The sequence below is a fragment of the Phaenicophaeus curvirostris genome, chromosome 4 (assembly GCF_032191515.1).
Source record: "Phaenicophaeus curvirostris isolate KB17595 chromosome 4, BPBGC_Pcur_1.0, whole genome shotgun sequence".
NCBI classification, from domain to species: Eukaryota; Metazoa; Chordata; class Aves; order Cuculiformes; family Cuculidae; genus Phaenicophaeus; species Phaenicophaeus curvirostris.
This window is the reverse complement of record NC_091395.1, coordinates 63167385-63191696: the sequence shown is the minus strand read 5'-3', so window position 1 is coordinate 63191696 and position 24312 is coordinate 63167385. Positions and strand designations below refer to the sequence as shown.

Here is a 24312-nt window from a genome sequence, read left to right as displayed (position 1 = left end):
CCTTTGAATTATTTTCTTAAGAGAAGACTGCTATGAAGGAATAGAAGAATTTTTCTTCTCATAGAGTGCCTCAGCACAACACATCGAGCACTGGGGTAGAATTTGCTTGTCTGTGTTCACCTGTGATGGATTATTTCATTTGGATTATTGCCATTGTAGTACATAATCATAAAAGCAAATATTATCCAATTGTACATAAGCACTTAGGAGTTACACCCTGAGCTGTTTTATAAGAAAAACTTGCCCAGTTCTGAAAAATATAATAAAATTGTATGAACATCTACTACAAAGTTGTAATACTAACCTGACAGCGTTTTTGCTCGTGCAAGAAAAATGAAGCTAGCAATATGTCTGTAACAAGTAAAGCTTTGTGAGTATATTATATGGCACAGCTGTCTCTCCTTTCTTGGCTATGCTGGAAGAAGATTCTTGGTCTTGTAGCTCTAGGCTAAAGCAAGCTAATGTATACCTGAAAAGCTTGACTGCAGGGCAAAAATCTAAGGCCTTCATGTGAAAAAAAACCTCAGGAAAAAATTATAAATGTCTTAACAGTGGAAAAAATAACTGGTTTTTTTTTTTTTTAATGGAGAACACTTTCCTTGTTTATTTCAGAACAGAAGAAAATTTTGCCCTATGCTTCTTTCTACATTGAAGCCTTTGTGCTGTTCCTCGTTTTCATTGTCTTAGTTTTTTTCTTTTTCAGTGGTGAAAGAGAGAAATAAAATATCTGAAATACTGAATGCTGGGAACAAAAACATTTTTTTGATTTTTGAAAACAAAATGTAGCAAAACTAGATTAAGCAAAATGAAAGTCTTCTAGGAGTTAGCACCCTGCCTGAAGGTCGTGTAGGAAATAATAGACATGAATAGGAATAGGACATTTCAGAAACACTTTTAGAAAAAGTATTTTAAAAATAATCAGCAACAAGGGTTAGGTGGCATGGGGGCCACCGTTGCTGGAGATCTGTAGGGTCTGCTTAGAAATCTCATATTTGCAATAACCTGGATCAACCTGCCTGATGGATCAGCCTGTCTTTGCCTCCTCTCAAGAGAGTGGCTTCCAGGTGGTTGACTTCCAGAGGTTAGGGTGCTGGACCCTCATAGAGAAATGAACTAACTAATAACGACCTCCAGCCCCCTCCTTGGCAGTCCCATCAAACCTGCCGCTGCAGGGAGTGAGGAAGGGGAAGGTACAACCTCCCAGCACCTCCCCTGGGCCCAACAGCCCTTCATGCATATTCCTAGCGGCTTCTCTATTTCACTTTCGTGCTCAGTCTCTGTCACACAGCCTGGCTCTGATCCAGAAAAAGAGCTGGCGTCTCATTAGAAGTGCATCCAGGAGTGCAGGAGTTCCATTTTACTTTGATTAAAGCTTCCCCAAAAGAATATTTCCTGTGCTTGAGGGTTGAATGGAGTTCTAAGTTCAAAATTATATGTATATATTTAAGTGGTCTTATATTGCCTGTTTACTTAGCCTGAAAAATCCTGGTTGAATAGAGTTAAATAAGCACTGTATTACTGTGCAATTCTTAGGTTTTGTTTATATAAAGAGAGCAAAGTGAACCTATCATTGTCTGAAAGGAAAGTCAAATTCCAGCTCCCTGCTTGCTTTGGGCACTGAGGCAGGAATGACTATTTAATTTTAACATTTTTGAGTTTATATACTGGAACTGGTGCTGGAGTACCATGAATGGGATCACTGAGCATTTTTCTCTTATGTGTTCCTCTTTATTTATTCATTTTAATATATGATGGCTTATACAAATCATTGCATAGCATGTGTAACTTTACAAGAATATCAGAAAAGGAAGAGACATCATTAGAGGGTTAAGTCGTCTGGCTGACAAGACAAGTGATAGCTTTGATATTCCCCTGTTATTCTCAATTACATCCTCGGTGCACGCACAGAGGCGCAGCCTGTGCTTGTGCTGTCTGGCTGTGTGATCAGCAAAGGAAATGTGTTTAAGAAATATCGCTCAATTTTGGTCCATTCATGTGGTTCCCTAGTGAGGGAGGGCCCAAATTATGCTGAAATACATGGTAGAACTTTTCATATTTTAGCTCTATTCTCATGGGCCAATTAAGCCAGGTAAGAGCTGCACTTTGAGCATGGCTAGCTGGAGCTGTGTATAAACTTTGTCCTTACATGAGGAAAAGCCCCAAATAGAGCTCACCATGACTACAGCAGGTATCTAATCTCCAAATTGAACTCACAACTGACAAGGGTTTGTATTTCCCCAGTGAAAATTATATTTATTTTCAATGTATTTGGTGACATTAGAGATCAGGGCTCTCGGACAGCTTTTCTGTATGACATAGTACCTTAGCTTGCTGATAGGAGATGTTGCTGGTGAGGAGAGAGATGCAAACCCAGAGTACACCTGTGTTTTACAATCACTGTTAACTTTCAGCAGTTATGTCAGTGCCTGTGAATGCTCAGTAAATAAAAGCTAAGCTAACAGCAAGCACAGGGGTGACATTATAGCCACCAGTCCCAGCAAAGTACTTGTAATAATTTTTCTGTACTTGCTTTTCACCTCTACTTTCTACTCTACCCATCATACTCTGCATAGTACAGGATTTTTACATTGTACTGGCAAAGATCTCGGTGCTAGCAGGGATCAGTGGAGTAACTCAGCCTTTTCACAGCACCGAGGCCACAGGGAAACAGGGAGCCTGTGATTATAAGAGGATTTACATTAATAATTATTAATACTGTGCTATCTTCCTTGGAGGTAGGTACTTACTGGGTGTCTCACCACCTCAGCAGGAATCCTGCACAGAGCTCAGAGAACCAGCCAGGCTAACCAGGCACCTGATGAGATGCCTAAGCTGGACAGATGACCCTTCAAAGTCTGTTTTAACACCTAATTTGGGGTGGAAGGACATAGCTTGTCCTATTCAGCAGCCATAGACATGAAGCCTACCTTGGAATTAAAAGCCTAAACATTTCTTTTTGACAAACACTGAACAAGAGGGCGGTGCATGTATGCCCCTAATGTCCCTTTCCTCAATATGCCATGGAGGACATGTCACAGAACACGAAACATCTTAACAGGACAGAAATTCGTACCCGCCTTCATGTACCCTACAGCCTTGCCTTCCTGAGATGTGTGGGTTCAAGTCCCCCAGTGCCCTAACCACAGCATAAACACCCCGCCTTCTTTGTGTCTTTGGAAAAAAGGCCAACAAAGGTTCATCTTGGGTGAAACCTAAGCAGAAACGCTCACAAGTGCTGTGGCAGGAGGACCCTGCGGGAGGTTCAGACTAGATATCAGAAAGAAATTTTTCACAGAAAGGGTCATCAGGCACTGAAACAAGCTGCCCAGGTAGGTGGTTGAGTCACTATCCCTGGAGGTGTTTAAAAGTTGGGTAGAGGAGGTGCTCAGGGACATGGTTTAGGGGCAGATAGGAATGGTTGGACTCGATGATCCAAGAGGTCTTTTCCAACCTGGTGATTCTATGATTCATCTTCCAGCACAATACGCTTGTCGCTGAGGAGCTAATGCTAGATGTTTCCTACAGGCCACTGCTGCCAGCCTCCAGGACACCTTGCTCAGCTTTGTGGATCACATCTGAGGACTTTGTCTCCCAATATAGGAAGCTTCATTTGGATTCCTAATTCTTCAGAGATCCAGCTGGCTTGAATTCAGATGTTTCAACATTAGATCCAGTTTAATCTTTGAGCACAACCCCAACCTTTAAATCAGTTTTAGAAATGTGACCTCGGTTCCTAAACAACCCTGAAATATCTTGTCTCATGTAAGAATTTAAAGCAACCCACTAGGAGAGAACTCATTGCATCCTTGCAAATCATTTCACTGTTAAACTACCTGCACTGCTGAGAGGTGACACAGCACGTTCATTAGAGCCAGTCTAAATTTGTCTGGATTCAGCTTTCAAAACTGCATGGTACAAGATGGACAGCAAGGACACCTGACTAGCTGGATAATCCCTGCTTCTTGCAAGAAGCCTCCTTGTTTTGTCACCAGGAAAAGACAAACCCCACAAATCAGCTCCCTGTACCTGTATACACCAATTACTTGACGCAGAGGCACCAAAAATGCATGTGAGAGCTAGTGGTACACCTAGATGACCAACTTAAGCGCACCCAAATCCATAGTACGATGGAAGTGATTCCACATCCCCTCTCTATCATAGGACCATCTTCTTTGTGTGGGCAGCAGTACTTGCACAACCCCATCAGCAGTCAGTTCAGTAAACTGAGCACATTTTGGTTTGGTTTTGTAGAGGAAATTTCAGGCTTCCCGATGCAGCAGTCTGTGACTGTCCAACTCAGAGATGGCAAGGAGGAAGGCACTGGCCAAGGGGCAGAAGAGGGAAGGTGAAAGGTGCCTTGCAGTCACAGCTTGACCCTAACACCCCACCCTGGGCTGATTAATTGTGCGGTCAGTGCCAAAAATCTACTCTTGTCCTACTAAGTTAACAGCCATTTCAAACCATATTTTTCTTGCCTGGTTGTTTGGCAAGACTGTTATATTCCTAGCTTTAAATTCAGCTATCTAGGGACTCCCAGGGAGAAATTAATTTTTATTATGCTTTTCTTGATGTTATTCGCAAACCAGCAAGGATAAGAGCTAAAAACCTGGGATTTGAAAGAAGAAGGGAGATGAAATAAGAAATACCATTTCAAGGAATTTTGGTGAAATGTCAGAATCTGGACACAAAAACTAGATTGTAGATAGAATTTCCTTGGTGTTTAAACTTCCATGTTTTTGTAGAAAAAATACCCCACCCTGTTGAAACAGACTCAGGATTTTTGAGATGATGATGGAAGTAATGGAGTGTGACATGCATAGCTGGGACAAGGAATCTACTGGAAGGAGCAAGCACAGCACCTTTCAGAAGTTGGCAAACCCTGCAGAAGATTGATATGGGCAATTTCCTCTGAGCTGAGGCTGCAAGTATATCAAACAGATAGAAGGCTGTTGAAGTTGTGAAGATAACAGTCTTCTGAGCTGGTATGTGAAATGACTGAGCGGCCAATGCTGAGAATGCTGAAGTTATCAAGGGCTTGGAGTAAGTCTATGCTAGAGGAATGTACAGTCACCTTTGTTAAGGTATTCACATTAAATCTTAAAACTGAAAACATTTCACATGGAATAGCTTTAATAGGAAGAGAACAAAAATCCACCAGCTAAATTCGCTCTTTGCAATATAAATAAGTTCAGCTCCAAGGAAATCAAATGCTGCTTTGGAAGGGTATGTAGAAGTCACTCAGCATATTCTGGCTTCAGGGCAGCAAATCACTTCAGATCAGTGACTTGCAGCATCACAGAGGCCCCAATACCTCTTCCAAAAGAGAGGAGTGACAAGAGTTTGTGTTGGCAAATGACCTTTTCCTAGTGCAGAACTTGATACTGGAATCAGACTGAGACCACTTTTAGTGTTGACACCTGAGCCTGTATTGGACTTGGATCATAGTCGATGTCTGTTGATAATCACTATGACCAGGAGTACTTGATGCTCTTGGTTACCAAACTTTATGGGACAAATCTTCACTGAGTTTCTGGATAGATACAGGCTCTCAGTATGCAGCCTCTGAGAGATCAGGGCCCGAGGCTGTATTGTACATGATGCTCTCTTAACATAGTCTGAGAGAGAAAGAACAGTGGATGTGTGTATTGGGATGGATTGCATAACGCCCCCCCCCCCCCAACAACCAACAACCATCAACCAAGAAGCAGATGTGCTACCAGAGAAGCCAGAAAATTCAGGAATTCAGAGATCTAACAGCATCAGCAAAAACTTTGCCCCAGCTGCTGAGCGCACCTACTGACTTTGGATCAGGTTCTAGAGTGAAATTTCACCAGTTGCAAGAGTTGCAACCTTGCTAGACCTCCAGACCTCACCAAAAAATGAAAACTGCAAATGAACATTTACTGATGACCTTTTAGATGGTTAAAAAAAAAAATACAAAAAATCTCAGGCAAACAAATTCTATTTGTGTGATTTAAAATCTATAAAGTAAATAATTCCACAATATTTTAAGTTGAAGAGAGTAAAGAGATGTAAATAACCTTCAAGTAGAATGCATAAGAAAATATGAAGAGATACTGACAACTAGCCAACAGTCAGCTGTTAACAAAGGCAGCTGAGGTACCAGAAGCAGGATTAAAGTTCTTTTTTTGTAGAACTCAGCAGGCGGACTGGAACTCCACCTTCCACCAGGATGTCTCTGATTCACTAAGTATTTTAATATTCAGAGAAATGAAGCAATTCCAAGAGAAGGAACTGGAAGAAAAAACAGCCAATGTAACATAAATAGCCATGTGGTTTACAAGTTTGTGTAGCAGGGTAGCCATGTTTTTGCACTAAAAGTGGCAACAAACTGCCTCCAGGACATCCTGCTTCATCACAGCACAAACCAGTACTTTACCCCTGAAATTTTTATACCTGAATTTGCACGGGGCAGGGAAGTATATATGCTATATGCACACATCAAGGTTCAAGTTGGACTAGACGATCAACTTCTGAACAAGATGGATGTGCCTCCAGCAGCATCTGGGGTCTGGCAGAAATGTCTATTTTGTTGAAAAGGAACAAGAAGATGCTATACTCATACTGACGTGAAATGAGTGGAATGCAGATAAGTTAAAATAATTTGTGGAACTGGCACTTCTCCCCTCATCTTTAAGTAAAAGTTGCTTTCTCAGGGGAAGACATTTTCTTTAGTATTCCTCTTATGCAATAAGTTAAGGAACGATCAAAGATACATTCCATAGCCAGGAGGATTTTCCTAAATGTTACCCATTGTTATGGGAATGAGCAGTAGACTTCCTAAGCAGATTAACTGGGAGGCTGTTATTGATCATCACAGTTGTATTTCTCTACTGAGTTCATTAGACAACAGACAGCCAAGAGGATCCCGCGCTTACTGGTAGGAGCTTTGTCAATCATTATAATCCTTCAAGAAGAGATGAGCCTGTGAAATGTGCAAACATTAACTGTGCTGTGGCAGGAAAGGTACTACCTCCAGAGAGAGAAAGAGAGGAGAAGAAATATACAGTGTGGTGGGGAGTTTCCTTAGGAACTTCCTGTGCAATCTCACTAGTGAAGGGAAACAAAACCAGATCAAATGCACAGAAGGATTCCAAATCAAAACCGCAGAAAGCACCAGTTGGAAAGCAAACAGTTCAGCTTGCGAAGTCTTAGAGAACAAAAGCTGAGAAGATGTTTGCAATTTTGGTCTATGTGTACGGCAAGGGAAAAAGGGGAAAAAAGGGAAAAAAAAGGGAAAAAATCCAACTTATCCTACAACCTCATATGAAGTGCATAAATGTTAGTGTTACTAGCATATAGGTATAGAGCAGCAAGTACTTCAGCAAGGCACGTATTAGTATGGCAGTAGAGTTAAGGTAGAAATCAAAAAGAGTTAATTTTCAGAGCAAAAAGGTTTTTTTTTTCAGCCTCAAGTTTTCATAGGAGAAAAGTTGTGCGTACTAAGACAGGTAAACAGTTATATCCTTTCTCTACTGTTCCTATACCTGAAATATAAGCACCTGTAAACGTTTAAAAGACACTAATCAGGTAGAACTTACAGATATTGCTCCAATAAGTACATCTGTAAAACCAAGTTCCACAGCAATACAATTAAAGGATAATAAAATATGGCCACTCAGACTTTCGGAAACATTTTATAATTTTTATATAAAAATCTCAGTAAGAAATCAAGCAGAATATCTGACGGAAACATCTGCCTTACAACAAGTTCAAAAAAAACCAAAACAAAACCCCAAACAAACCCACAAAAGAAAAAAGAGAAAAAAAGAAAAGTAAAATTCCAACCCCCCAGAATCCTTTTTAATTATAAACCAGAATATCAACAAAACACTTAAAATAATCTCAGATTGTTTGGCAACTCATCACATCATAACAAGAGACACATTTGATCATAAGAAAAGTTTAACTTTATATACAACTTCACTTGAACATTTGCTCTTACCAGAGTTAATATACATTAAAAAAAGATTCTGGCAATAAGACCAGGTTCTATTTTTAATACCTGTGTATAAAATGTAACATAAAATGCTGAAGCTCTAAAGTTAGAAGTGACATTTGATTCCAATGGGTCCCTCTTTGTTGAAAAAGACAAATACTGAAAGAATGTGTGTTTAGTTGCAAAATAAAACTGTTTCATTTCAGGGTAGCGTTGGATGACCGAATAAATCTAACCTAATACTATTTATTTCTTGAGGTTGGTAGTAAATTCACAAGTGAAAATATAATCTAGTCAGATTACATTTTACATTTTATACTTTGTCACAAATGTGAACAGAAAGGAGCCAAGTCCCTTTCACTATGCTAAACTACTTCAATGCATGCGAGAAAAATACCAACTGTCTGAGCATATTTTGGAGAACTTCAGGTTTTAGACAGTGCTGGGAGAGCAGAGGGGAAGTTTCCTACTGACATCTGCATAGAATGTAAAATATATAATTAAAAAACCCTAAGGTATAAACTAAAGTTTACAGACCAATGCTTTCCATATAATAAATAAAATGTCCATTGTTGATTAGATTCATACACAGAGTAAAATACAACCTATTTTTACAAGTTTATATACAAAGCGTATTAGTAGGCCCAGGGGTGCCTCATGGGTTGGAAGCCTCTGCATTAGCATGTCAGATTGGGAAACCCCAACTTTCCAAGTCAGTGATAAAATATATAACTACTTTGTTTTTCATTCAGATACAAAGTAAACTTATTTTTCATCTGAAATAAATGTACATAATATTCTGTATAAACAGTAGTTTATAAAGCTGTTTAAAATGTAACTTAAAAGTACTGCATTGATTAACTTGGAGCTCTGAAACAAGCACGTGCAAATCCCTTTGCTTTAAAAAAAAATAGAAGCACAGATGTTTTTTTTTCTTTTGACTCTTCCATGGACAGTACTAGCTGGTAAAGATTATCGTTTTGCTTTCTTTACTGGCATTTCCTCTGGTTTTTGCTGGCCTTTTCTTCGTACCGCTGTTGGGCTGTCTTCCCTTTTACGCTTAGTAGACTGCGCCTTTAACCTGAAAAGCATTATTAATAATTATTTTAACAATGGTAGGACCTCTGAAACAAAAGAGGTGGTCAGGCACAATCCTGTTTAGAGGATGGAACTTAATGGTCCATCTCTGATGAATTACCAGGATGTATTATTTAAAAGCTTACTACTAAAACATATACTAGCACAGGCCATAGGGAGACCTTGCACGGTCTCATTACATCACAGAGTACTGCATGCTAATTCTGCATGTTGAAGAGTGCTCTTGATGTAGAATCTGGGGCTAGAGTTCTTCTCCTTCCTCCAATGAGGAAAATAACGAACCCCATTATCTTGTGCCCTCTCTCACAAAGACAGAACAACAGCACTAGCAGCTTAAATCTCACACATACAAGAGGGAGTAAAGGACAACATCAGGTACCTCTATATAAACATCCATATATAAGCCCATCTCATTTAATCTGCAATCAATTATAAGTGTGGCTTAAACTTAGTCAATCAAGACAATTAACATGAGGTGAATGTGATTCCATGCATGATACATGTTCCTAAGGTTCAGTGTGAAGACACTGACACATATCAGAGTGGATGACAATTACATGTATTTGGCATACATCCCATGTTACAGGTAAACTACATGATGAACAGCAACTGTGCATCACATTTACTACTCCCATGGGATTTTACACTGTGACCTCAGCTTTAAAAATTAAAAAGTGTACCAGGGAAAGGGAAATATTTTCAAAACTTGATATAAGGACTTTTGCAGTTTCTCCTCTTATCAGCTTAAAAAGATCTTAGAAGCAGGAGAATCATGTCATCATATGTTGCTTTAACCTGAACTACAGCTGCTCTTCCTCCCCTCAGGAGAAAATTGCAGTTCAAGTTAAAATTTTGCATAATAGCATTTTCAGATTCTCTTAGGAGGTTTCTGAGGACAGAAAGGAAAAAAAAAAAAAAACCATAGTCTCACAAATGTTAAAGAAAGGAAGAAAAAAATGTAAACAGAAGAAAATCCCTTAAAAGCTTTTATATATCACAAAAGAACAGAACAGAGTGAAGCTAGACTGCTGTTCAGATTTTGAAGCAGTATATTACATATAAAGAAAGGATCAACGTAGTGGTTTCCAAAAACAAGTAACAGAAGTGTTTTCAACTTTAATACTTACTGCGTCAATGGAGGAGATTTATTAAGTTTTGTATCGCTTGGAGATCTTTTTTTTGCTGCTAGATTCTGTCGTTTTCTAGGGGAAACTGAACTTGGACTGCTGCCTTTAGAAGAGGCACGTGTAGTTGGCTTGCTAGGCTGTTTTCTGCAATACAAAGAAATTATGAATGTATGTATGCTTTTATCAAATCACTTTCTTCTTGCATTTCAAGTGCAAAAAAATAAGACTGCACAGTATTTGCAATAAGTAAATCAAAGCTGCCAAAACAAACTGTGAAAAAAAACATTTGCATGCTTTGAGACTCAAGCTGCAATGCCAAGCTGTGTATTTTCATATCAAAAGTAAAATCAAAAGGCTACTTCACCGACAATATTTATCATTTAACTAAATAAAAAATCCTAGCTCCAAAGCTATAATAATTCTAGTACGTAAGTGTCCATTTGTAAAGAAGGAGCTTGTGGTATCAGCAGGAAAAACAAAAGAAGCAAAGCCAAATAGGCTGTACAAGAAAAGAGAATTTGCTTATTCAGTGTAAAGAACAAACTCATATTAGCTTTGGCATATGAAGATGAAAAACTGGCTACTGGTGATCAGCTTCACAGTTCGGAGAACAGGCTACTTAAGTCAGAAAAACTGATAAGCTGAAAATGCTGAAGATAAAAAAGCAGCACTTTCCACAGAATTATTCCCAAATGCTACTTATGCATACTTATTTGGGAATACAAATCTGCATCTACAATGCAGATTGTTTGCAGCACCTAAAGATTGAGACACTTTGTTACAGTCAGAGCTAGAAAGGTAGCACTGGAAGTCTGAGACACAAACCAAACACACATTACTATAAATAAAAAAGTGGTTGTTTCCACAAGCAATCAGAATGAAAACACTGATATCTAACATTCCGTTACAGTTTTTGAGTCAACAATTAAGTGAGACTAAAGGAAGTCCTTTTGCCTTTACTAAACCAAACCTGTTGTCTGCAAAGTGTGAAAAGTAAAACTTCACAGCTTTTATTTAAATGAAGACTATGTAACTACTTTCTGATTCAACTCTGGAATTAGGAATTGGGATTGAGTGCTCCCTCATAAATTTGCACATGACACCAAATTGGGCAGGAGTGTTGATCTCCTTGAGGGTAGGAAGGCTCCACAGAGGGATCTGGACAGGCTGGATCAATGGGCCCAGGTCAGTTGTATGAGGTTTAACAAGGTCAAGTGCCAGGTCCTGCACTTCGATTGCAACAACCCTGTGCAATGCTACAGGCTTGGGGAAGAGTGGCTGGAAAGCTGCCTGGCAGAGAATGACCTGGAGGTGCTGTTCAACAGCTGACTATTAGCCAGTAGTGTGCTCAGAAGCCCAAGAAGGCCAAGAGCATACTGTCTTGTCTCAGAAATAGTGTGACAGGACTAGGGAACTGATTATCACCCTGTACTTGGCACTGGTGAGTCCACACCTCAAATGCTGTGTTAAATTTTGGGCCCCTCACTACAAGAAGGGCATTGAGGTGCTGGAGGGCAATGAATTGGTGAAGGGTCTGGAGGACAAGTCTTATGAGGAGCAGTTGAGGGAACTGGGATTGTTTAGCCTAGGGAAAAGGAGGCTAAGGAGAGGCCTTATTGCCCTCTACAACTACCTGAAAGGAGGTGGTACCAATGTGGATGTTGGTTGCTTCTCCCAGGTAACAAGTGATAGGATGAAAGGAAATCACCTCAAGTTGTGCCAGGGGAGGTTTAACTGGATAGTAGGAAAAATTTCTTTACTGAAAAAGTGGTGAAGCACTGGAATAGGCTGCCCAGGGAAGTGGTAGAGTCATCATCCCCAGAGGAGTTCAAGAAATGTGTAGATGTGGCAGTTTGTGACATGGTTTAGTAGGCCTGACGGCGTTCGGGTGATGGTTGGACTTCATGATCTTAGAGGTCTTTTCCAATCTTAATTATTCTATACTGTGAACAGCGATTCAAATGAGACCCGAAGACGAACCTATAGCATGATATCCCTAGGAATGAAGTAAATTCAGAGAATTTACAGAAATCTCACCATGAACATAAAACCAAAGCCTGGAGTCCAACTCTGCTCTGGAAGGCAGCAACATAAATCAACACTTCCTAAAAATGATACCTATCTTTGCTTGCACAGCAGTCTCAAGAGGGTGACCTCTGCTATAACTCAGTTTGCCTACAAAAAGGTAAACCTATGCTAAGGGAGATGAAGAACGGCCTCTTAAAAACAGAAGTCTAGTTACCACACTAGTCTTTCCAAGCCTGCAGATCACCATACGAGAAATTAAATCCTCCAGTGCTGCAGATTCAAATATTTAACATGGGTAATATTTGGAAAAACAAATGAACACGGAAAACCAAATTTTCATCTTGTTCCAACTCCAAATACCAAATGGCAAATTGCACAGTCAAGTCAGAGGTCCCATTTTACCTACTGAACTAAGTGCCCTTAGAGCCAGCTTCTGAGACATCACTGGGATGAAGACTGCCAATAGGATCAATTCTTACCTTTTGAGGCATTCAAATATATCTTTTGAGACCCTAACAGTTTACCCACCTCCACTTTTTTGCAGGTAGTAGAATCAAAATTATTTGGGAAGGTCTCATTGATTTTGAGAAGAAAAAACCCACAAGCAACAAAAACCCCCAAACCAACCCCACAACAACTGAGAACAATGTAGAAAGAGCCCTGCTAATGATGTCTTTAAACACAGTTACCTCTGAGCCTCCAATCTTCTGGCTGATCTAGTTGTGGCCCCAGAATGTGCTTCTTCATCTTCCTCATCATCTTCCTCACCTTCCTCCTGCTCTTTTAGTTCATCTTCAGAAGATGTTAATTTCCGACGTTTTCTTTCTGACTGCTCCAGCGTTTCTGTCCATGTAAAATTTTACACATGTGCTATAATTTTCCAAAAGCCCTCCAAAAGGATATGGACACTTAGTTTAGAAAAGGTATTCTATCCATAAATCCCATTTTAAGTAAGTAATTTTCCATTTCCTTCATGCTTCAACATTTTCAATTCACACTTGTTTGACTTAATCTTGCTAACATGTTCACCCGTTTACTTATGCAGCTCCTAGCCAGAATTCATAGAAAATTCACGAGGCTTTATAGAAGCATCTGGGATGTAGCAATTCTGACAAGAGATTACAGCAATTTACACATATTTACATAATATTTACACTAGCTGTAACTCAATGATTTTTTTCTCAATAAAGGAAAATCGAATAAAGCTTATCTTGTTGCTATTAGTAAACAGAAAGGCACAGTAATATCATCTCATTCTATGCTACACTTAACAGTTTCATGCTTTTACCAGTTTCCTCTGATTGAGCCAGAGCGCGTCTGGTCTTTCTTCCCCTTTTATGCATGATCATTTCTGCTTTCTCAGCTTCATCTTCCTGAAAAAATAAAATGGAAGCAAGTAAGGTAAGGACAATTTATTTTAAATAAGAGACAAACATTTTTCATAGCATACTGCTTATAAGTTTACAAGTTAAAATGGCTGCACTTACATTTGCTGTTTCTTTCTTACTAGACATGTCTGTACCTAAAAAGAAAGAACAAAACTTAATCCTGGACTTCAAGTCGCTTGCCAATCAGTTTAAAAAGTTCTTTCAAACTCTGTCAATTTTGCATGAACATTGCAGAAGCTCAGAAAACATTTAAAGTCTCTAAAGTCTCTAACTTAGAACATGGCTTTGTTGTATTTTGTTATATACAGAGACTGGGACAATAATTAATTTTTCTTCGCCCAAGTGACGGGGGACAGGACAAGAGGAAATGGCCTCAAGCTCCGCCAGGGGAGATTTAGGCTGGACATTAGGAAAAAAATTTTCACAGAAAGGGTCATTGGGCACTGGACTTTCCCTGGAGGTGTTTAAGGCACAGGTGGACGAGGCGCTAAGGGGCATGGTTTAGTGTTTGATAGGAATCGTTGGACTCGATGATCCGGTGGGTCTCTTCCAACCTGGTTATTCTATGATTCTATGATTCTTTTTTTAAGTAGTAAGGCTTTCTATGATTGTCATTATTTATTGCTGTGTTGCATATGCTATTTTGTTCTAGTGGAAAAGCAAAAGCTATTTATCCTCTTTAACTACTGGCAACCAATTACAGAATCACAGAAAAATTTAGCTTGGAAGGGGTCTCTGGAGTTCACCTACTCCAACCTCCTTTTCAAAGCATGGCTAAATTAATTAATATGATCATACTGCTCAATATCTTCTTCAATCCAATTTTGAAAGTCTTCGAAAACACGGTCTCTCCAGGCAATCTGTATTAGTGCCTAACTGTCCACGGTGAAGCACTAAGATGGCTGTATGTCAAAGAGATAATATTAAAAACCTGTCTAATATGCGATATGAAAATCATGTAGGTTTCTCTACTGAAGTTCTTCTTACTTCCAGTTCAGTACTTCTTACAGACTGGCCTGTGCAGGTTAAAATACATTTATAACTCTACAACCCATGTCTCAACCTGGCCTCTCTCTGTGGTAGGTGCTTAGCCCTTCTACCCTGACTAGCTTTATGATAAGAAAGAGATTATTTTACAAAGCTCTTGAGTTCAGTGTCAATGTTACATGAGGATGCTGCCTTCAGAAACCAGATGTCTCTTAACTGCAAGAGCTGTACTGACTGAAACCAAACAAATCTACACAAATCTATCCCTGTCACAAACCCTTGTGCAGAACACCCAGAAATTACCAGAATAAAGTGAAACGCACAGAGGGATTCCATTTTGTTTTCTTTTCACTGCCAGGGGTTTTCAACCCCCTTTCTCACAAAAGATGCTAACATACAATGAAGTGTTTAATAGGATATTTCATCCACTTCATACACTCTTCTTAATATCACTGATATATCAACAGCCTTTTACCTGGAAAAAGAAATGTTACTTAACACACTAGATCAAGCTTTAAGCACACAGTCAGGTGTCTGTTCTTTTGAACAAAAACCAAACCAGAATTCACTTTATTTCTTTCTTGCATTTGTCTGTTCTCTTTGCAGTTGATAGAAACCAAGTACCGCACAACCAGCTAACCCTCCAGAGACAAGTATATGGATTAAAGCTGACATTTTAACAAACGAAGAGAAAATAGGAAAGAGTCCATATGTGCAGTGAAGCTTACATATCTGTAGAGATATTAATCTGGACACTCCAGAAGACTGTTCTAAAGACTTGTTTTCTCAAATTTTTTGCATGAATTTTTGCACTTGTTTACAAACCATTTTTTAACACGCCTTTCAGGTTCATCTGCTTCGTGGGAGGATTTTGAAGTCTATTTTATGAATAGCCATAATTAAAAAGACACTTTTAAAACAACAGTTAGTACAATTCAGACTTCATACAAGTGAAAAATTATCTATGCCATCTAAAAGTCACCAAAGTTTGAACTCTTGAAAAATCATAGATGTTTGAACAGTAAAGAGAAATGGAAAAGCATCTCACTTCAATTTGAAGCACAAAAAGTACATTTCTGAGTAAAGCTTAGTGATCATCATCTAAAAAAGTCTTGCATCAGTTGTGAAAGGGGAAGAATTATCCCCTCAAGCTACCACTCAGCTCTTCAGATACATATCCGCAGATAATCTAATTAATTGAACAAAATTTGAGATTTTAGAACAGTTAGTGTAGTAAGTGTGATTGATAATTACTACATGGAAGAAGCAGAAATGGAAAACAGTCACTAAGAACCAAGCTTGATGAGGTACCTACTTGTCCTGAAACTCTGCCATGTCCCTATCCAGACAAACAAATTATTTGAGTTTCTACAGTGCACTACTTGGCACTTAACAATGCTGCTGCATCTTTGAAATAAGCTCTTATCAAGATGTTCTTTTTTAAAATTCAAAACTCAGTAAGAACTAGGGACAAGTCTTCACAGTTCTGTTTACCCAGATGTTTTCACGTATTAATAATACTAACTACCAAAGATGATGTTTAAGAAAGACCCACGTGATTTCTTGAACACTCTTCTATTTCTTCCGTTTTTGTTTTGCTTACCTGTCTGAGGTGTTTTCCCTCTGCTTGCAAGGACAGGAAGCTGCAGCTGAAATGAAAATTTTTTTTTAATTTAAAGAAATCAGAAAAATCCAGGGTTGTATTACATAAACACAGGAACTTGCTTCCATTCATAGTAGAACATATTTGCAAATCTGGGAAAAATAAACACTCTCATGAGCGCATATGAAATTTGTACTCAGTTTAACAGTAGCATGCATTTTTCCACTTATGACAAAAATTTAAAACAGTCAAATCAGCCCATAAACAAAAGAAATCATGGCAGTTTCAGTAACCTGACATCAAAATCATTACATTAAAGGACACACAGTTAAAAACAGTTTCAGTGAAATACATCTCTGGAAACTTAATTATCAACAATACAAAAAGGGTTTAGGACAGTCACTTATGTAATCACACATACAGATTTGCAGATTTACCACAATTTGCAGATTTACCACAATTCAGAAGGCAGAAAGAGCTATGTATAATCTACTATGACGACTGTCCAAAAAAATCCAGTTGCTTTCATCACTGAATGGCTACATTAGGATGCCTACAGTTCCTTTGAAGTAGCAACATGTTCTCAAAGCTGCCTAGGGGGAACTGTCACACAAAGATAACATCTCACCTTACAGAACCATTATCTCAGAGGGCAGATATCGCTCCTCCTGGAGCCAGCCTGAAACTGACTGATCACCAATCAGTCATTGCTAAGAGGTACAAGACCTTTAAAATAGTCGAACTAGAACAAGATGATTCTGTTCCAATACTGAAGATGCCAAGGTATATCCCTAATTTGAGAGGGATTTTAAAGTTAGTTTTAATTCTTGTTTGAAAAAGCTCGAAACAACCTACCACCACCACCAAAAAAAACCCCAAAACCAAAACAAATAAAACCCCAAACATCAAATGCCACACCAGTTCAAATTACATTTAACTGAATTAGTATTTGGGGAAACATTTTGATTAGGAATTCTAAAACAAAACTCTACCAGATCTGTAGAAGGATTGGGACTTAAAAGGCTGCCTGAAACACTTCGGGGACGAACAAGCAGGGACAAGAACTGCTATCTACAGTCTAGGAAAATTCCCAAGACTTCTGACACCCATGCCAGCTGGTGCATCACCAGGCAAGCAGGCAGAAAACATGACGTTCAGTATAACTTCATTTTTAAAATCACGTCTTTTCTATTCAATAACTTTGACTCTGACATACAAGAATTCTCATGAGAGGAGCCTTTGACCAGAATAAATCCGACTAGTCACACTCCACAAGTACGCCTGATCCATTACTACTCTGTACTCTAATCAAACTGGGTTGCAGAAGCACTCCCAACAGCATACATTCCTAGCAGTGAAGTGTACTTCACGTGAGCTAAGAAATTAAGATGTTGCTGAGCTTTAAAAGACAGAGGTATGTTTCATGAGCTCTTAAGTTACTAACCAGCATTTTCCTATCTTTTGAATGAACTGTACACATTTATATAGTACAACTGCATTACACAACACTTTGTTTTACAGATATTAAAAGTTTCTATGAGGTATTACCACAATAGGTTCAACAGAGAAAAAAAATCTCAAGTTTTTGAAACAAAATCACCCTTGATCTTCAGGGGCCAAAATTACTTTCAGCACAACTTCAAAGACATGTAGATTTGTATTAAGTATGTTGTACTAAGTTGGATCCTGTCAGCATACTCACTGTGTTCTGACTCAGTATATTTTGCTTACACAGTTCAGTTACATTAGGATATACTTTTACTAGTTTTTTTTTGCTTAGGCTGAATTCAATTATCAAGTTCTCCATAAGATGTTTCTGAAATACTGTTAGCTGTTAAACAGAAAAATGGCTCTTTAATTACTGTGTTTAAATGCACCCAAACAAAATAAAGGCACTTACATTCCCAGTGCTCAAATCAGCTTTTGATTCCCCACCTGAGGGAAGAAATATGAATTCAGAACTTGAATGTCACTATTTTCCTTGTTTTCCCACACAGGTATTATGAGCTACTTACCACCAGGCTGTACAGCTTCAAGAGGGTATTTACGAGGCCTTCCCCTTTTCCGTTTCACTATTACAGGCTGATTTTCCTATTAAAAGTAAAGGGCAAAAATATTTTAGTTACTGTAAATGACATTTAGCACTTGAGCAATATAATACAGAGATTGTTCCTAACTTCATAATGTAATAGTAGCATAAGTAGCACTCAGTTTAAAAATATAGATGAGGCAGGCTTCATATTAAGAGACACTGTCTATTATGAAATCCACTTATATATGTTAAAAGAAACAAGACAATTCCCAATTATACCAAATTCTCTGTGGCTGGCCTCAGATACAAAGCATGCCTGAGAACAACGCTTTGTCCCCTTCCCTGCAACAACTCTTTATCACTTGGTCTCACAAATGCTGCTGGCTTACCCTATAGATCCTGACACATCTTTTTAGACTCATGGTAACTCCAAACTTTGTATTTTGTGAGCTCTTTTTCCTGATGCCATTAGAACATTCTGCATCTTCCAACAGTTGAGTGAGGGCTATTAAACAGCCAATAGCCTAGTTACCCCAATACGCAGATAGGCGATGTTCTCTACTTGGTATAAAAGGTCCCTTAGGTTAAAATTGTCGTTCAAAGCTTCAAGTGATTAATATGTTCAGATCACAAAAAGCCTTAATCTCAGCTCACAAAATCCCCAATAAAAGACTTTATCCTCTTCACAAGGAAGAAGGTTAACTGCCTCATTCAGCATTTACTGAAGCCTAGCTATGTCTCCGTCTGCAATGGATCTTAGTGACTCAAGCCTTGAGTGAAAAAATGTTAATAGTTTATTCTTTAAATTTTCTTCTACTTCCAAATTAAAGGCACAAAAAAAGCAAATGACAAAATCCAATGTCTTTATGAGAACTGTGTCTACTTCTAAGGGCCAGCAATAATTTTAATCTCCAGGGTTCAGACATTTGTTTACAACCACCACTGTAGAATATCACAAGCATATGCTTAAGAGAATTGTTGAGTGACAGCCAAGTCATATTTGCTAGAGACTATAAACTGTCCGCATCAATGATGAAAACATGATTTCTATAGAACTGCTTTCTATACAATCCGTAAGTACTGTTAGATGTAGGAAAGCTGTTACTTCCTCTTCAACAATCATCCACTTATATCTTATGGTCTGTGAGTTTATACTTTCTGACACAGAACTATGTGAGTCTTTGGTACTTTACAGTATTTCTGTGTTAGTGAAATCTAAGTTTTAATATTGCTGTCAACAAAACACAAGACAAAGTACTTTTTTTTCAGTGTGAACCTGCATTATCTCAGTTAGTTAACATGAACAAGCCAACTCACCTCTGGAGAATTTTCATTTGATTCTAGACCATGCTTTTCCTTTTCAGACATTTCTTGTTCAATGGTAAATTCACCTTCACACATACCAAAAAAAAAAAAACAACCAAGAAGAGAGAAGCTGTACACCTTTGTTTTATTAGGCAAAGAGGAAAGTATAAGCTACAATCTCTGCACTAAAAGTATTATTGCATTCCGTAGCCCAAAACCACCTATACCCTAGAAACCCCCATCAGAAATTAACACTATTTGCCTTGTAGCAACAATATAATCGTCTGTCAGAACGCTTCCTTAACACTAGATGAGTTATACACGTCTGCTAGCATAAGGTAAAAACAATAGCTTAGAAGTATGATCCAGTGTAAAATGGTAAGATAAATACAAGCCAGTATTCTGTTTTCTTCTGCATTCCATGAAGCAGGAAGGCAAAAATACAAGCCCATTGGAGAATAGTTTCAGACTTGTTTACATAGAGAGGCAAAACTATAAATAGGTCAAACTAACACATGGAAGATATTCCCTGTGTTCACACAAAGACAGCCTGAGGCTACATCAAAACCAATATTAACACTATGAACACATCTTTTATTATTTATTTTAGTGCAATTAGAAAGTGAGCTATAACAGTGCACTTGTGCACTCTTTTTCTGGTTGGTTTCTCTACAGAAACAAACAGGACTGATTTTGATAGTGAATATGTCACGGTTTTGTTTTATGGAAGGACACATTTTATTTTTGGTCAGAGCTAGAAGTTCTTCTTGTTGCATACCCCCATCTTGCTATTTCCCAATCCACCTGTTTATCTGCAATTAGCATTCCTATCCAAGGAACACACTGAAGCAATAACGGAAACATCAGATCTGCTCTCACCATTAAAGCAAATAGGATTAATGCATTATTTGATAGCAGTAATGGAACACACAGCAACTAGAGAATATATGCAAGTATATACTGGGATCAAGTTCCCAATTTCTCTCAGAATTATTCAAATGAAAAGAAATTAGCATTCAGTACGGGTTCAGAAAACTGCCCAGAATGGGCAGTTTCATTACCTTTTTCTTCCACAGTGCTTTTAGGAGGTGTATGCATTACATCAATTTCTTCGGACACTTCTGCTGTATCACCTGAAATAACTTCCTACATTATTTTGAAACAACAAAGAAAAGAGAATCTTACTACAAATTAAAGATCACTGTTACTTATACTAAAAATCCCCCACATCTCAATATACGAGTAGTTATTTCATTCATCTAGATTTTGTAATGTCTCTTAAGAACTCTGATGCTGAGAAACTTCATGAGAATCAATGGGTGTCACAGTCCCAAATATTCTGCATGTACTCTTAAAAGGAAGATGTATTTTATCCTGAGTTCCTGTTTTGACTTAAAAGGTATCAGTGAAAACCCAGAACGCAGGTAAAGTCTGATACCCTCCTGCAGTTCTCAGACCAGTATGACCATGAAGATGCTACACTGAGTGGACAGCTGGGATTCAGCAATGCTCAATGCTATCCTAAGATCCTAGCTTACGCGTAGATCAGTTCACCACACCTCAAAGAGATCCAGGTGCTGTGAACAATAACACAGACCCCTGCCTTTTTTTTTTTTTTTAAAAAAAAACCCAACTGTCTCCCTCTTTAAAAGCAAGTACCATTCTACAGCTGGTTATTTTGTATTTAAGAATATCTAAAAGTACCTTACCGTTCATAATGAACATACCACCCAAAATAAACTGCTGCAGAAATAACTTAAATGTCTATCTTATTTAAGTTACAATTACAGATCATTAAAAGAAAACAATGTTCTTGAAAATACCTTGATGTTATCGAGATTAATTTTGGAACATGGACTTAGTTCATCATCTTTTCTCACATCCTGAGCAGTCAGCTGGTTATCTGGAAAAACAAACAACACTAAGCGTTAAAAAAGTGCCTCCTGCATTTGTCAGATTTTGATGCCATTTTTATAACAGCTCATCATTAGTGTGATTCAAAATATAAGCAGCATCTTATTTACAAGACCTTGAACATAAAGTTATGCTAACTCCTATTCAAGAAGGGAAGACAAAACAATTACAAAAAAGAATTCCATGTTGCTTTTAAGTTATAGTTGGGATTTGGTTTTTTTTTTTGTTTTAAAGATAAGCTCAGAAATGAAATTTGATAGGTACCTCATCAAGAGACAAAACACCAACCTTAACTTCAACTCACCCAGAGACAGAGATAGCAATTTATGTTATGGGGACACTATGATGAATACAGTGTGACTTCTAATTACTCATTTAATCACATCAAAATTTTTACACGCAGGATAAAAACTGTCATAAAACCTGACATTATTAATTATCCTAATTTTGAAAAGAGAAAAGCAGTTGACAGCAGAGCTTGGATAGATATTACACAGTCTCATTATGTTAACTAAATGTCAAAACTTAATTCTAAGTTAACTTCACATAACTTCAACTTAGAAATGTTTATGCCATTCAATGGACTGTTTCTGGACAGAGAAAAGGCTACACTAAAAGTTGGTTCTTTCCAGTCTAACAGAAGGAAGCATCCAGCCTCAAAGTCTATCAAATGGCTAGAATTTCCTCTGATGATCAGCCTTCCTCAACTCTACATTCCTTCCCCAAGTTTCATTTAAAAAGAACAAGATTAGTAATTACTTTAAAAGATTAAACAAAAAAATTCATTCACTTACAACCAAAAAAGCTACTGTAATACTCTCCTGTGCAGTATCAGATTTGTCACTGTATTTTTATCAAACATATTAAGCATAGGATTGAAAGTTGTTTTGGGAAGAACAATTGCTTTGGAGTTTGGAATTCCCCATGTTGCACTGTTCCTCCAAAATACCACTTTATGGCCTAACTCCAGTAGAACGTTGTTTTGCAGCAGAAAAGCTTGACAGAAATTTGTGTAGTTCTGTATCACTTACGGTTTTCTTTATCCACTGTTCCTGAAGATTTACACTGTATTCCTCTATGTTCTTCAGTGGTCTGGTTACCCAAGTTTTCCATCTAAAACACAAAGAAAGATAACTCTTTACTTTCTTTTTTCCATAAAGTTTATAAACACAGAAGGGAAAGTTTTTCCTACTTACTCCTTTCAAGTACAACATGCATTATAATGGAAAGTAGCAGTATTATAAAAGCAATTTACTTGCAGACCTCAAGTTATGTTACTGCTGTAGGATAGCACCATGAAAGAACTTCTGACTTGTGGTATTTTCACAATTTCTAATTGATAATTTTAATTAAAAAAGCCTCAGTTTTAAATAAGCACCCTACTATTTGCTTTAAAAGCAATTTATCATGGCAAGTCATAGAAAATATTTTTGGATTTAGAAGGAGGACACTCGCCTACATGCAGGGACAGAAGAAGCATCTCACTAGCACCAGAAATGCGGCCAGTCAGCATTACAATATAATAATAAATTTACTACTCGAGTTTAAGAAAACAAACCCACATTTTTTTAGCTTGTCATCTGTGTTAAATGTCTTATTTCTGCTCCATAAGAAACACTTAACATGTGTAACTTTCCCAGTCATTCCTTCTAAACTCATAAGCTCTAAGTTCTTGTGGAATAAAAGTAGACTACATGAAAAGAACATGTTTCTAGTCCCAAGCTCTAAGAATAATCCCTATTTTTGTCCTCTATTCAAGAGGAGGGCAACCAAGCTTTTCTTTTCCACCAGATAACAACAGTCTTGAAATAGTCATAGACTGTGTAATAACAATACAAGAAGATTTATTTACTGGCAAATTTGAAAGAATAATTAGACATCAACCTACACAGCTGCACAGTCTCAATATACATACGCTCTACACATACAAAAATAATATTTTCCTTTTGAGAATATTTAATGTAAATAGAAGTAAATGCAAGTAAGAAATAAAAGCAGTACAGACATAGTAAATTTAAAATTGAGTACTTACGTGAGAACTTTCTCTTTCTATATTGATACTCCTCTGCAGCAAGTCTATTAAAAAAATAATCACAAATATAATCAGAAAAGCTAAGCAAGAGTGAAGTATTGTAGCATCCTCTACTTCAGCTCTCTGAAAAGATTCCAGAGCACCTGAAACTATAGAAAACTTACTTCCAGTGTTGGAAATAAGAGGCACCCAATCTTCTCTTTAACAATACTCAAACAATAAAATAAAAATAAATAATAAGGATTTCTAAAGCACAGGATAACTGAGAATCGCTTTATAGCTAAAACACAGGCAATCATGGGCTTGCATCTTTGAAATATTTCAAATACATTTCTAGAATTTGAATGAAGCATAATTCTGCCCATCACAACTCTAGATGCTGGACCATGGGATGAAGTAAAAAGCAATGAAAACTCTGCTGTGCTTCCATACTTGTGCTTGTGAGACCGGTAGCTTATACAGTGCATATATGGAAATTGCCCAGTTGCCAGACTCTACCGCACTCTAACTCTGCCTCTGATAAAGTAGACCCTTAGCCTTCTATATTGAAAAAAATGCGGAAAATAATCATGAATTACGGGAACTGATGAGTGCTCTGGAATCATACAGCTACAAAAAGAGAACAATAAAGAAGCTGCTCCATTGAGCTTTCTACAAAACCCCAGTGCAATTCGTAAAGACACTGAATATTTGAATTTTTAAAAAAGCTGCTAAAACATTCCAAGCAGTTTCAGCTACAATAAGAACATAAATCTATGATTCAATACAACCACTCTATTTTATGCAGAATTTTATATAAATTGTGGCCTATTTCTTAAATCTACACGTTTTAGCAACA

General features: G+C 37.8%; 1 protein-coding gene across 2 annotated transcripts in view; it reads right to left on the bottom strand.

Annotated features, from left to right (window-relative positions):
• Nucleotides 1-7652: 7652 nt before the first annotated feature.
• Nucleotides 7653-24312, bottom strand: part of BOD1L1 (biorientation of chromosomes in cell division 1 like 1) — a 37333-nt gene continuing 20673 nt past the window's right edge. Inside the window, exons 13-25 of one of the 2 annotated variants that reach the window (XM_069856308.1) lie at nucleotides 23475-23518; nucleotides 22474-22555; nucleotides 21352-21431; nucleotides 20590-20674; nucleotides 19541-19614; nucleotides 18207-18282; nucleotides 18092-18126; nucleotides 16192-16237; nucleotides 13701-13735; nucleotides 13502-13586; nucleotides 12903-13056; nucleotides 10186-10329; nucleotides 7653-9041 (exon numbers count right to left, since the gene is read on the bottom strand). In XM_069856308.1, coding sequence (XP_069712409.1) covers nucleotides 8933-9041; nucleotides 10186-10329; nucleotides 12903-13056; nucleotides 13502-13586; nucleotides 13701-13735; nucleotides 16192-16237; nucleotides 18092-18126; nucleotides 18207-18282; nucleotides 19541-19614; nucleotides 20590-20674; nucleotides 21352-21431; nucleotides 22474-22555; nucleotides 23475-23518 — 1049 coding nt within the window. In that variant the 3' untranslated portion in view covers nucleotides 7653-8932. Of the gene's footprint in view, nucleotides 9042-10185; nucleotides 10330-12902; nucleotides 13103-13501; nucleotides 13587-13700; nucleotides 13736-16191; nucleotides 16238-18091; nucleotides 18127-18206; nucleotides 18283-19540; nucleotides 19615-20589; nucleotides 20675-21351; nucleotides 21432-22473; nucleotides 22556-23474; nucleotides 23519-24312 lie in introns of those variants that run through there. The other variant, XR_011337382.1, reaches the window with a different exon arrangement.